The sequence below is a fragment of the Phyllostomus discolor genome, chromosome 5 (assembly GCF_004126475.2).
Source record: "Phyllostomus discolor isolate MPI-MPIP mPhyDis1 chromosome 5, mPhyDis1.pri.v3, whole genome shotgun sequence".
NCBI lineage: Eukaryota > Metazoa > Chordata > Mammalia > Chiroptera > Phyllostomidae > Phyllostomus > Phyllostomus discolor.
The window spans coordinates 152,032,941-152,047,641 of record NC_040907.2 but is presented as its reverse complement, the minus strand read 5'-3'; the positions used below and the strand labels follow the sequence as shown (position 1 = coordinate 152,047,641).

At 48.1% G+C, this 14,701-nt stretch overlaps 1 protein-coding gene across 4 annotated transcripts in view; it reads right to left on the bottom strand.

Moving 5' to 3' along the window:
* CNNM1 (cyclin and CBS domain divalent metal cation transport mediator 1) overlaps nt 1-14,701 on the bottom strand; it is a 48,859-nt gene that overhangs the window by 2,541 nt on the left and 31,617 nt on the right. Inside the window, exons 7-11 of one of the 4 annotated variants that reach the window (XM_028512478.2) lie at nt 14,431-14,493; nt 6,498-6,661; nt 2,820-3,003; nt 2,523-2,672; nt 788-889 (exon numbers count right to left, since the gene is read on the bottom strand). In XM_028512478.2, the coding sequence (XP_028368279.1) occupies nt 788-889; nt 2,523-2,672; nt 2,820-3,003; nt 6,498-6,661; nt 14,431-14,493 (663 nt within the window). The remainder of the gene's footprint in view (nt 1-787; nt 890-2,522; nt 2,673-2,819; nt 3,004-6,497; nt 6,662-14,430; nt 14,494-14,701) is intronic. The other 3 variants (XM_036027131.1, XM_028512479.2, XM_036027132.1) reach the window with 3 other exon arrangements.

The window sequence follows — 14,701 nt, the reverse complement described above, 5'->3', positions numbered from 1 at the left end:
CCAGGCTAGTGCCAATGGCATGGAACTTTCCTGGAGAGAACTGAGGAAGGCCCATGTAATGCTTGGGATCATGCCTTTCCCATCCTCACCCCAACCGACCACCTAGCCTCTGACAAAGGATTGGCCTCACACCTTTGCTGTCCCATGCATGAGCCATGGTGGTGGGTACAGCTGGGCACCATCCCCAGGGACCTACACTCTCTAGCTCTGATGCTCTGCTTGCACTGGGCGGGTGGGGTGGAAGGGCAATCTATTCCCAGCTCTGCTGTTTTTAGAAAGAGCATTTTTACCTTTCTTCTGCCACTGACTTCCTTCCTTGGTAGACACTGCTCTCCTTTCTGATCAGTCTCCTGGACATAAATGTCTTTAAAGGACCAGGTAGTAAATACTGGTTTTTTACTATCTGAAAAAACCAGATAGGTTTTGCAGGCCTTATGATCCATTTTGCAATTATTGAACTCTGCCACTGTGGCCATAAGTAACAAATGGGTCTGTCTATGATCCAATTAAGTCTTCATTTAGAAGAACAGGCAGGGGGGTGGTCAGGGTGGGCCCAGGGCCATGGTTTGCAGATCTCTGTCTTAGATAACCGTCACTTGAATAGGACAAATCCCCACATTATCAAGGGTGAGGTACCGGCTGAAGCCCTATGATGGATTTCCATGACTGAACCTTGTTAGGGTTCCCAAAAGGAGCCAATGGTTTCTCCTCCATGAGTAACATCCTAACATGCTTTCTCTACTAACCAGCTGGTGGGTGGCTTTCATCTTGATGAAGAACTACTCACTTAAGGTTCTCAGCAGCTTCTTGCCCACAGTTTCCTCAAAATCGCTACTGCAGGGGCTGGTCTCTGTATCCAGGATGATATTGCAACATTCACTATCTGATACTGAGAGGACAGAAAAAAGGACACAGGTTTTTCCAACCTACACATCCAGGGATCTAAGTGGAATGATTCTGATTGATGTTTCTTAGCAGGTGCAAGTGCAAAACCAGAGCTAAGTCAGCAGGGGCCCTAACAAGGGAGGGATGCCCAGGAAGCCTTTATTTAGCAAGGGGCACTTTAGTGCCACAGAAGGAACAAAAGGACAGAACAGGAATCAGAATCAAGTATTCAAAGTCTGGCAAAGGAAAGAGAGAACAAGATGTTCTCTACTCGGCATCTTTGCCAGACAAAAAGCACATCTGAGGACAGGTGGGGATGTTTCCTTCCTCTGTTTGAACCGTCCCTGGGAAATCACAGGGCTCAGTAACAATTAAGTGCATGTCAGGCTTTCTCCCCCTGAACCCAGTGAGAAGTCAGAAATCTCAGCCAGGAAGGGGCCCAGGCTCCTACTGCCAATGCAGGAAGAGCCTAAACAGGAGGTGAAGTAGTATGGTGGGAACTGCACTGCACTCAGCCAGGAGGCTGAGCCTCCTCTAATGCAGTATATGGACGGTCCATTTCCCTTCTCCAGGTCTCAGGGTCCTTCTGTGTCACTGAGGAGGATGGATTAGATAATCTCCAAAGACTATCCCATCTCCTCCATTCTCATTCCTTTGATACAATTTCTTGCTACACATTTTAGCTACTAAACTCAGTGTGTGTGGGAGAAACAGAACATCAGTTCTAAATTTGGGTCCTGGGCCAGTGATTACGTATGTCCCAGATTTGCTGCATTAGCTACAGTTTGATACATCTTGTCTCCCTGACTTTGAAAATCTATGAGCACTTGTCAGGTCATTGCTCTGAACTTGAGGGGTCTCAGACTATGGCCTAGGGCAGATCTCAAACAAAGGTCAGGCGGGGTAACTGCTAACCTGGGGAGTGGGTACCAAGGGCTGCTGAAAGCTTGGGGGAGTGTATCTCGGGCAAGAACAGGGGGATCTCAGGACTGCTGGGACACTGGGAGCTTGGAGCAGCACCATGTCAAGTCAGGGGCATCCAGTGTCCCGGAGGGAGGTGACATGATTTCAGACTTCAGGACAAGTCCTAAGGTTACTTCTGGTCTCTGGGCCTCAGAGGAAGGGAAGGGCCCTGGCAATGAGTGCTGGCAGACTTCCATGTCTTGATGTGTAAAGCAGGTCTGACAATCACTGCGTAATATTTAGAGAGCGTGGTACCAAGCACTGGGATGTGCCCCCTCTGTATGTTATCTCGTCTGTGCTCAAACCTACTTTATGAGCTAGTTCCCATGATTTGTATTTTTTTTAACGTAAAGAAACTTACCTATTTAGACAAGGAAACTGAACCTTCAGTCACAGTAACTTGCCTAAAATTGCATAGCTCCTAAGTGAAGGAGCCAGGCTCTGAACCCAGGTGGAAGCCTGGCTCTTAACACTGCCCTACACACTGCCTTCCCAGGAGAATGAATCAGGTTGGGTCGGATGCATAGTGATTACTTAGTAGATGACAGTTTCCTTCCCTGGTGGTGTTAAGAGCTGGGACCTACTACACAGGGGCCGGGGCCCCAGGCTCCCCTCACCCAGTGCCTGACGGCGATGACCTCCATGCTGCTCCGAGCCCTGTTTCCCTGCCTGACCTGCTCTTGCGGGAACCGCTGCAGGAGACAGAGAGAGCTGCTGCGTGCTGTGGTCCTCGAAGTCTGTCACATCCTCCTGGGTGAAGGTCATCTCCTCCATCCGCAGGTACACGACCTCGCCGGGGCTTCTCAGCCCATCTGAGTGGCTGCCTGAGGAGCACACGAGTGTCACCACTCTGCTTTGGAGAAGGCCTGGGGCTCCATGAGGACAAGACAGCAGCTCTGGACAGCTCTGAGGAGGAAGGCAGGGCTGCCCCCACCCAAAGGCGGCCCAGCCCACCCGCCTGACTGACTTACACGGCAGGCTGTTCCTGTTGTTCAGGAGGGTGACAGCAGGGTCATCCTTGGGGGTTTGGGGCGTGCCCCGGATCGTGGGGGCCTTGGTGGAGTCTCCATCAGCGAAGGCCTCCATGTCGGGGGACTGGGGTGAGCTGTCCATGTGGCAGGCGGTGAGTGCATTCTGGTACTGCTGCCGTGTGATCTGGAAGGAAGAGGCAGAGGGGGCAGAAGCTCAGGAGGAGCTGGGCTGAGCCCTCCCCAGGTGTGGCCTGCCTGACCAAGCTCAGACGCAGACCTGCCAGGGTGCTTTGGGACCCAAGACTCTGGCCTGGGCCCATGAACTGGGGGGCCTCACCCAAGCTCTACCAGACCAGGGAGTGAAGGCAATGAGGGGACCCTTTGCTTGTTTGCCACCGGTGTCATTTTCATTGGCTCTGGACTCTTCACCTGCACCTGGAGGAGCTAAGTCTTCCCCTGAGACCCTGGAGAGGACAGAGGGCATCTTTGGTTGGCAGGGTGGTTGCCCAGGGAGATGTTTAAAACATAGGCTTCGTTGGCAAAGGGCCCTCTTCCTAAGGGTCAGTCAAGAATGACTGACTTGGCAAGAGTGAGACCCTTAGCTTGTGGAAAAGGCTGAAATAAGAAACTGCCATACACAGAACATGAACTCTGGCAAAACCACAGACGAAGCCAATGTGTATGTTTTGATGCCTTCCATAGTTAATATAGGAGTACATCTGCTAAATCCTTAAAGAAATGACTGCCAGAAAGAAGCTCCTTTCCCTAGGTGATTATATACTTCCTTATATTGGATGAGAACCCGAAGATCCACTGTTTCCACCCTCTCCACTTTTTTTTGGACCAGGAAGCTCATAGATAAATTTACTATTTACTTTCAGTAGCAAACTCCTTCCTGATAGCTTTTTTACCAACTCGGTTTACAATCTCTTCTCAATTTTTAAGTTAAAACATAATTGGACTATTTATTTATTTTTGGAATTCATGTACTGTCTTACTGGAAATACTATAACTATCCTAAAGAGATGGAACTAGAAATTAGGTTTCAGACGCCGGTGAAAGCTCTAGTGCTAGCGTTACCCAGAAGGGCTTGTTTTGCAGGCAGAGGTTGGTAGAGGAGGACGGGACCTTCCATCCACATAGTGCATTATGGCTTACAGAGCACAGAGGCACGTGTAATCGCCTTTGCTGGTCATGACTGTATGGGGTGGGCAGGCAAGGTCTGGGACTCCCCATATTATGAGTAAGGAAATGGGGTCCAGGAGTTTGAGGAACTTGCCTAAGGTTTGGGAGAGGCAGGCCTTCAGATCATGGCCAGGGCACTAGCTCCTGCAGTCTGGGTTTGGCCTGGGGGGACCGCTATTCATTCTTTGGAGCCAGGGTGATCTGAGAATGTGCAACTCCAAGCTCTCAAAGGGGAAGCTCCAGAGTCTCATAATGGCCCCCTGTAATTTGGATATTTTCGTTTAAAGGGTCTTCTCTCTTGCTCTCTATGCCACAAACGTACCTTCCTGCATTAGGCTGTCTTTCTCATGTCCACCGAGATGGCCTTTCACAGTCCTTCAGGGAAAAATGCCCCAATAGCTACTTTGTAGTTTTGGGCTACATAAGAATCTGGAGGACTGACAAAAGCTGGCACAGAGCTGAACCAAGGTCATCATCAAAACCCAGCTTTTTAAATGTGCCTACAGGTTTTCTGAAGCTGAAGCTTTCTTTGGAGTCTTGCAAGTTCTCCTGGCTTAAAGGACAGGAAAATCTCCTAAGCGACACTTGATTAAGCCCAATAAAGCACCTGGTATTACTTAGGGATATGCTGACTTAGTAGCCAACACATCCAGAAGTTCACCTTTAACCAGTGTGATATCTCCTATCATTTCATGACTTTCATCCCTGAAAACACAATCCTGCAATTTAGGGATTCTGCCACCAGATGGTGATGAGGCATCTTGGTCGCAATGACACAGCCAGGCTATGCCAAATATTCTTAGTGTAATAATGATATTTACAGAACATACTTCAAAGAAAAAAGGCATAAGGACTCTTTGGCACCTTTACAACTTACTAACTACTACTAATCACAGCCGTCGTATCTTCCCCAGATAATCACAAGGTCCACTTTTCTGCCTAATGTTGTAACTTACTGTGAAGTCAATTTACTCCTGGACTTAACAAACAGTTCTGGATTCTGGAACTTCATTCAGCCGGTCACAAGGGCTTCAGCCAGTGAAAACTCCCCTTTTGTATAGACTTCTCTAAAGCTTCCTCAAAAACTCTCTTTGTGTTAAAAAAAAGGGGGTGGGTGGGTGGGTGGGAGAGGTCAGTAAGAGAGCAGCCTACATAACGGTCCTCACACATCCATTAAATCAGGAGGGATTTTTAATTTTAGTCTGAGGCAGGGGTGTCTAGCCTGCGGCCCATGGGCTGCAAGAGTCCCAGGATGGCTGTGAATGTGGCCCAACACAAAATTAAGTGAACTTACTTAAAACATTATGAGATTTTTGGGTGATTATGTGTCTCAATGTATTTAATGTGTGGCCCAAGACAACTCTTCTTCTTCCAGTGTGGCCCAGAGACACCAAAAGGTTGTACACCCCTGGTGGCATCACCTTAACTTACATTAAAAAAATGAAACATGAGAAAAACAACACCAAGCCCTGTGTTAAAACGAGGGGTTGAATGGTCAAATTCCCTTCTATCAAACCACTCATTCCAGAGTTCTCCATTTGCAAGATAGGAAGAGGCTCTCAGCAGACACCAGCTCTGCTGGCACCTAGAACTTGGACTTCTAGCCCCCAGAACTGTGAGAAATAAGTTTGTAGTTCAAGCCACTCAGCCTACGGCAATTTGTTGTAGCAGCCCAAATAGACTAAGACAAATAGAAAGACCTGAGGTGCAAACCTAATGAAAACTCCCAGTTCAAACAGAATCCAAATGCCTTACTCTGGCCAAAAAGGTGCCAGCGGGCTCTGCTGCTGATGCTCCAGTCTCATCTCACAGCAGCCGCTGCCCTTGTGCCCAGATCCCCAAGCCACCAAGCTCTTCCTGCCTGTTGTTTCTGTCTTGAACATTCTCCCAACTTCCCATTTCGGGTCTCAGCAAAAACATCCCTTTCTCGCCTGCTCTGGTGAGCATTTCTAACGGAAGCTCACTGTTCACCCCACCACCCTGTTTATTTCGTCATGGCTGTTATCACTACCTGAAATTACCTAGGTTTTATCTACTCGATGACTTGTTTACCATCTTTCTCCCCTGCTGGCATGGAAGGTACAGAAAGGCAGGAGCTTGCCGTCTTGTTCGCCCCAGTAACTCACCAGTGCCTGAACAGGGCTGAGCACATAGCAGGCATTCGGTAAATATTCGAACCACTAACTCCTACTGTGACTTTCCATTTCTCTTCCTACAAATCATGTGGCCAGTCCTACAAACCAGTAAGAGTTAGCACAGTAGAATTTCCCTTCTCCCATTTAGTCCTACCTCTGCTTCTTGGGAAGGTTTGCAATGAGAGGGCTGCAGGGCTGGAAGTGAAGCCAGGAGAAGAATCATGGGCTCTGGCTTTCTGAGGTTTAACCGCATCGTCACATTGTCTGGGATCATGGAGGAATGGGATGCACATCCTGTCCCGCTTCCCCAGCCAACTCTGCCAGCAGGATCGAGGGATGGTCCACCTGCGGGAGTTACCTTCACAAACTGCACGTCGCTAAGGATGTGAACTGAGTAGTCAGGAGTGTAGAGGTTGTTGTTGCTACTGCACAGCTGGGTGTTGCTCCCTCCGAAGTCGCTGCGCTCTCGGTTGGGAGACTCAGAGCGGTTCAACCCGCTGCAGCGAGAAGGGGAGCGGTTCACTGCAGGTGATGAGGGAGAGGGGAGGGAGAAAAGGCAAGGAGGGGTGGGTGCAGAGAAAGGAGAGGGGACCAGAAACAGAGGCGGGGGAGAGAGAGGGGGGTGTTGTTTACTGAGGTTCTGCAGGACTTTAAGGCAATGGTTACGCTGGGTGGTAGAACCAGGCCCTCACCCTCCTGTCTGAGCCCAGGGAAACGGCCAGCTGCCCCACTGATGTGTGTTCCTTCGAGGGGCAAACACCTAGGACAGGAACTCATGGCTCCTCTCTGCTCAGGTTCTTCCTGCTCCCAAGACAGCCAGGGAGAAGCTGGGCCGAGGGTATCGCTGCCTTATCTGGTTCTGGTTTTGGGTTGAGTGCTGTGGAGGAAAAGGGGGCTCCGTAATACATCTGACAGAAAGGAACCCCTCAGGATGATCTGATCCTAAATTTCTCACTGGGCAGTCGCACCCCAGGCCTACAACAAGGTTTAGGCAAGCCCTGTCCATGGCTCTTGTGCATCTAGGTTAACACACCTTTGAAATGTCAGTGTGGTCCTCTTTTCCAGACCCCTCTGGAGTGTGACCGTTCTCTAGGAGGCTCAGGATCTTAACTATCCTGTGCCTTGCTTTCTCCCATCTTCCTGCAATCGTCCTTACATCCTTCCTTAATTTCCAATGTATATAACAAAGTGCAAAATTGTCATTCTCTGGGGCATTGCGAGATCTTGCTCCCTGGCATGTGGTCAGTTTGGTTCAAATAAACTCACAAAAATTCTCTACAGGTTGGGTGTTCTCACACTGACAGTGTGGATAACGCCCAGGCTATAGGTGTGGTTGGCTACCCTGACCATGGGACCTTCTAGCAGGGTGCGTTATTTTGTATGGACTCCATTCACAAGCCTTACTTTAGAAAGGCCAAGATGTGCCCTCAAACCTGTCCGTCACAGCCCAGGTAACCAATCCTCCCTGCACTGCTGTGCTGCCATGCGGTAACTCGGGTCTGCCCCACACCGGCTGGGCCCGGGGCCTGTGGAGGCCCACAGACTCTGTGGGTACATGTTCAAGTCACACCCATGAACTGTTAACATAGGTTCTATCCTTGTCCTTGAAAGCCTGGAAGGCCAGGTCCAACTCCTTAGAGTTTTGTGTCAGGAAACAGGGCTGTATGAGGAGAACCGAGCCCCAGCCCCCTTTTTGAATGGGGAATTCTGGGATTTCTGTATCTTGAAATATAGTCTGGAAGGAAAAACACAGGTTGTGTGGGCATATCCTTTTGGCCTGAAAAACTCCTCACCCCACAGAGAGGGCCAGGATTTAGGAGGGCTAAAGTGGGGCCCTCTGAAGTGCGGGGCTAGGGCAGGGCACCCTCTGTGCCTAATGGGGAGGAAAGAATAAGGCCTCCTAAATGTTCAGAGTCACTTTGTCTTCCATTTTTCAAGAAGCATTTCTTGGGAAAGCTCAGTTAGGACCGTGTTACTTGGTTTCAAAGTGAACTGTGTAAATTACCCTCCCCAGGATTAACAGAAGCGAAGTTTTGAAGATGACCCTAACTTGATCTCACTTTGGGAATAAGTCCCTCCCAGTCCTCTGCTTCCCAACTGACACCACTCTGCATTTCTCCTTAAAAAGGAGAAACAGCAGGCTGTCCGCTTCTCATAACACAGATTTAGCCCAGGGTTTCAAATGAAGAGTCCAATAATTCAGAGATTCTGCTTTTTGTTCTTTCAGGGTAGAACCTCAGGAATTTAATTCTCTCTCTTGAGATAATGTTGTCATCAATCAAAGTATCTGATTAGCATCTATTTGGAGTGAGTCCTTCGGGGCTGATGATTTGTTCAGCTGCCAAGCTATTATTGTCATCTGGCAAACTGTGTTTCAGAAAGATTAAAATAACAACAGTGTGAATCATTTTTTTCTTTAGAACCGTAAGAATCACTGCTTTGATAAGATCACCGAATTAAGGATTCCACTTCGTCTTCCCCTTCTCAGTAAATGTCATTCACGTAGACTGTTATTTACACTGGAAACCAGCATCCACCCTGACCCCTGCCACTCCGCCAGCCCCGCCTCAAGTCCTCTCATCTCTCCACTGCTCACAGAATAAGCCCATCTGCCTCTACCTCTGTCTCAAGTCAGAGCTGTCATCCCTTTCACCTGGCCCACAGTCTGGTCTCCCCACTTACACTCGTGTTTATAATCAGTTCTCACCTCAGCTACCAGAAGCACATTTTAAAAACACAAATCAGTTTCTTATTGAATCTGAATAAAATCCACACTCTTTGCTGTGACCCTAAAACCCTGCCACGACCTGACCTCTGCTGTCCTGTCTGATCGCATCTTGGGACTCCCTTCCCTGCCCCTGCTTGCTCTGTTCTACTGGTGGCCCGGGGGATCCTCAATCATGCAAGCATCTCCCACCTCCATAGATACCATTTCCCCTGCTCTCCTCCTTTTATCCCACCTCTACCTGTGCCCCCACCCCCAGTGCCCCGAGGGCATTGACCTTGTCTTCTCTGGTCATCATTGTACACCCAGTACCTAGCATGGTGCCTGGCCTAGAGTAGGTGCCCAATAAAAATGTGTAGAATGAATGAATTATCAGCACATAACAGTCTCCTAAGGACTTTCTTAAAATTGAAAATCTAAATTTTGTTTTTTAAAGAAGTTTCAGAGCTCTCAAATCATCCTGGAATCAGAAAACCTTTCCCCGGCATCCTAAAGTCATTCTGAGAAAGTGGACATTTCCAAGAAGCTCGCAGTGGGTAGGACACCCTAGAAACACAGCTGGGGAGTGCGGTCACATGCAGTGAGAATCAAAGGGTACCAGGAAGCCGAGGGCGCTGGCCCGGTAGCCTGAGGAAGACGCCACAGGGAGCATTAGGATTTTCTATCTGACTGTCTAGTAGGAGCTTTTGCAACTGGAGGTCATGGAGTCAGGTCTACTTATCCACTGGGCTTTAGAGGGCTGGACCCTCCTCCAGAGTGACCAAGGACTGAAAGGGACAGGGATTGTACAGACAACAGAGTGAAGCACCAAGGTAACTGTAAATGGTGGTAGTATCGGGCAGAAAAATATGTATTTAATTTCTGGTCCTGGTCCCTTGAAAACAATGATGAGTTTTGGCTTGGCTAGATCCATTTGTGCCATTCTAAGGTGGTGGCTGGCTAAGTCTGTTGATGGTGCCTCACTGGGGTGAGTTCTTAGGGCAAAGGCAGGGAGCTCTGCAGGAGAGCAGCTTCTGTGGCCTGTGAGTGGAATCTGGAAAACCATACCTTGACCTGCTGGGTCTGGTCCTCAGTTCGGTTTGAAACAAGAGGGGAGAGCATAAGCAGGCCCTGTGGCTTCAGTTACCCTGAGAAATAACCATCACTCCTTGATAACTCTGTCTGTCTGGTAGGACATGTGCTTCACATGCCCCACATCTGCTGTCCCACATCCTTATCTCTTCTGTCACAATTCAAGGTGCATTCAAGGAAAATGACAGGGAAACACAGCCCTGTCTTATCTACTAAAAAACTTCCATCCATAGAAGGTTCTGCCTGAATCACTTCTATTCTTTATTGGACACAGAGGCAACACATAGTGTCCCGGTTCCCCCAGAGTGCTCCTCCTCACTGACACCCAGCATAGACATGTCACCATGTCACCCAGCATAGACATGTTGCTCACAGGGACCTGCATGTCAAACACAAACAACACCGCTATTGTGCTGGGAGGAGACACAGGGCTTTTTTTTTTTTTAAGTAAAAACAGTGCTATTGAAGGTTTATTTGTAAAATCCCAAAGGATTACCCACACCAACAGATAGAGCTGTCTTACAAAGGTCAGGTCTATAAAAGTAATTTTTAAAAGGAAAAGAAATCCTCATTTCATGACAAAGAAAGTCCCCAGCTCATCCAAGTGTTGTGCAAGATGAGTATTTTCATGTCCCAGAGCCTGACATTCCTCAATAGGTGGGATGCTGATGACTTGGCTTTTTGGTAATTGTGCCCATGCACGCAGAGGTTTCTGAGGGACATGGAAATGCTTTTAATACAAAAGGAGAAGAAATCAGTAACAGACGAGTGTCCCAGCAGCATGGCAAACTAGTTCAAGTTGTACAATTCCCCTTGGCATTTCCTAAGCACACAGAGGCACAGCTTGGGGAGCGAAGCAAAGAGGGAAATCCTGGCTGCAGTGCGAAGAGGTCTAAGGGCGGACAGACCAAACAGTGATGCATGACACTGACCACAGGACCCCTCTACGGGAGGGAGGCCAAACAGCCAACACAGCCCTTGTCAACTCTTGCTCATCACGCCCTCAAGCTGCCCCGGAGAGACAGGGTGGTGGTGGGGGGCAGGGATTTCTACTCAAGACTTCCAAGTGCTGTGGAGAAGTTGGTAGACCTCATTCTTGCAGCCATTGCCTGGTTGGTCTGCAAGGTGTGTCCTAGATGACAAATCAGAGTGACTGAGGTTAGGGGGAGAAGACACGGGGTATAACTGGGGGTGGCGTGGAAGAAGATTTTCTACTGTAGACAGGGCTGCACAGAGTCTCCTTTGCATTGACAGGCAGGGGCCCCAAAGACCTACGCACAGCTCTGGTACTCTTGCTTCACTCTTGACACCTGTACCAGGGGAGCGGCTGCAACTGTATCCCAGGAGGAGGACCCACAATACAGTAGAATCCCCTCTCCCCTGTTCAGTCTGGGGATTTGAGGGGAAAGTGGGGTTCAATGGCTGCCTGAGCCACTGAATACATCTTTTGGAGTATTCAGTGAGGGACAGGGGGAGAGGCTCACTTTGGTCATGGTCAGTGTGCCACAGGCCATCGGTGTTCTCTGAACTTCATGGGGGGAGTATAATTACACAGGCTTAGAAGAGTACAAACTAGGGTTATAAAAACGCATCATTCTGGGTTAATAGCCAACATCAGACAGCCAAATGTCAAAAGCTCTCCATCAAAGCTACAATGTGAACTCTGCAAATCAGCCCAAGTTAGAAGCCCAGATGAACTTGCTCATGTTACACGGGGTTTTAATGGTTCCCAAATGTTTACAATGCAAGAGCCAACCCAAAGGAATATTTCCACTGACCACATTTCACAAAGTAATAAGATTATTTTTAGGGGTTCCTCATATATTCTGGGAGAAAACTCTATCCTCCTTGATCTCAAAGCACATCACAGATGGACAATTGAGCACTGACAAAGAACCCTTGCTCCCAAACTCTCTCCTGCCTCTGCTTTTGTGCATTCAGAGGGATTGTGAAATCATCACCGCTGTTGGGAGAAGAAAGAAGGGATGAATCTGAGGAGGAGGAGTAACAACTGCAGCAGGCCGCATACTCTCAGTGGGTTGATTGGAAGTTTCACTTTTAACTGAAGGCACCTGCAAAGCTGGCTGCTCACACCGCGCTCTGGAGGTTATCCACAGACCACTCTGCTCTCCTTACTTCACACTGAGGCTCAGAGAGCAGGAAACGCCCTATGGATAATGGTGGCAATATTTGGCGCAGGAACCATGGGCCTCAATCCAATGTGAGCACCATGTTCATTAGCAGAACTGCTTTCAAAATGCAACCAAGTCTCAACCCTCTAGAGGGCACAAAATGCCTAGTTTCAGAGGTGCAGCGAAGTCCCTCTACCTTCCTATTATACCGGTGACACTGACCCAAGGGCTGTTTCTCAGAGCCTGTTTCCTTACCTACTGTCTCCCAACAGCAATTCCTGCCCATCCCCTAAAGTGGTTGTGGAGATCAAATAAAATGACAGGGTTCCTTTTACACTTTAAGGCCCTATTAATTTCCAGGATTTATATTCTTCCCAGTGTAAGATGGGGTTAAGACATAATTTATATAATATGCACCTGGATTACAAATCAGGTATGGGCCAGGTGCCCAGGACTGCTTGCCACAATACTCTTATGAGTGAGGCTTCTTCCGCTGCTGATATGGAACAGAAGCAAGAGTGACAGTGGAAATAGCATAATATAGGTCCTGGAGATGTCGCCCAACCACTAGGAAGGCTTGGCCGTCAGCTATAGACAGGGACCAGACAAAAGAAGGTAGGGAGGAAAGAGCCGAAGGAGAATCAAGGCATCCCTGCCTCTCATTTGCTCCTCTTCTGTCGGTCAGGGCTCTACTCTGCAGACTTAAACCAAGGGTTGGAGTATGGTGGCCTTGCTCTCACCTCTTTGTCACTCACCTGTTTCCTGTTGGGTTGAACACCCACAGAGAGGAAAAATGGCCAGACAGTTAAGAGCTCCCGGGAACACATGGCACCAGCCAGCTGGACGGGAAGCCTGCCTGGCAGGACTGAGTCACCTTCATCTCTGACACTGGGTTACCGGGAAGGTGTTCGTAACCAACACCAATGAACTAGAACTAATCTTTAGTTTAACTGGAAAGTTACGGTTAACTAGGTTGTCTGGTAAACTGAGGGTTAATCAGAAAGGAAAATAACCCCCTGCTGTCACTGCTGTTTTTTTTTTTAATGCTTTGATCTTTTTGGTTGAAAATCTTTAAAAAATGGGCATCATCCCTTTTGCTGAAACTCAAAGCACGTTATTCCTTCATCAAGATTCCCCACACGTAAAGGATTTTGAAGGACCATGATGTGGTCATTTCTAGTTTTGCCCGCATGCAGCAGTAGCCGGCGAGGGCACCAGCTCAGCACCTCACACTGACCCTACTGTCCCGTGGTCATCATGAAAGCAAAGTGAGAAAGATGTTATTTCTCGGTGGAAAATCACTATCCAGTGAGAGGGAAAATTTGGTGAAATTCGAGAATGTGGTTGACTTGTACAGATAAACATGGGAACCAGATGCTTTCTGCTGGGAAAATGTGACTTGGGAGAAGTAGGAGTCAACAAAAATACTTCTGAAGTTGCAGACTTGGGGGGTCTGAGCTCTCATATGGCCTTTTTGAATGTTGAGGGTTTGTCTACAGATAACAAAGTGTAACTGGGTTTCTGATGACTGAGAATACGGTGGGGCCTCAGAGTCACTACCGCAGCCCTGGGATAAGGGAGATGGATATAAGGGTGGGGGAAACTGTGTTCCAACTCCAAAGCCATTTAACAAATAAATTCTTGGTTTGGTCACTACTTACTCCCTGAACCTAAGAGATCAACCTCTAGATATAAAAACAAGACAAACACCTAATTGATTGTTAAGATTTATTATATTCTACTCAATCCTTGAGTTACTGTATAACTCTACGGGGAGCTGCTTTACCCAATTAAAAAGAAACTGGTAACTCCTATTTAATTAACGAGAGGTTAAACCTAATGAAAAGTTGTTCTGAAATTCTACATGGAGCATCCTTTGTGTGAACAGAGCCAGAGGGAATATGGTCACCACATGGTAATATTACTGGGAAGATAATGAGGATGGGTTAGTGGTTAGCTAAAGGCGAAGACCACACAGAAAGAAAGGTGGAGAAAAACAGGAATAAAGCACTAATACTCCATCATTTCTTCCTATTTTTCTCCTGCTGCATACCCCTTCCCTCCATTCTAGAGTCAGACAAATGATGAGGAAGAGCTCACACCATCTCACACCCCTTTATTTCTCCATTTACATGCACTGACCCAGCCCTGGGAGCTAAATTCACAAGTGACAACACTGAACCAGCAATGCCTGGACCCTATGTGCAAATAAGTGTTATCTGTGCTTTGTGTTATGCCTTAAGCCCTTAGGCCCGGGAATGCCTCCTGGGAGAGACTGTTCTTATGCAGGAGAGTGAGAGACTAAAGGCCTCTGGTAAATGCCACGGGATCTATGGGGACCCAAGACACCCATGCATGTTTACCTGGGGAGCCTGCCAGAGAGTCCCCTCTGCTGAAGGCGAAGGTATGAGACACAGAGACGGGCACTAAAGAGTCAAGGGCCAAGGATTTGTGAGTTGCGAAGGGGAAGATAAACACAAAAGGAGAGAGACAAAGAGTGTGGTGAGACAGTCTGTTCCGGGATCTTTCTTCATAGCATCACATGTATCTGCAAAAGGGAATCGTGCCTCTGAAAACTTGGAAAACGTTCCCTCTTACAAAGTCACTCTCCAGGAAGAGGAATAGAAAATAGAC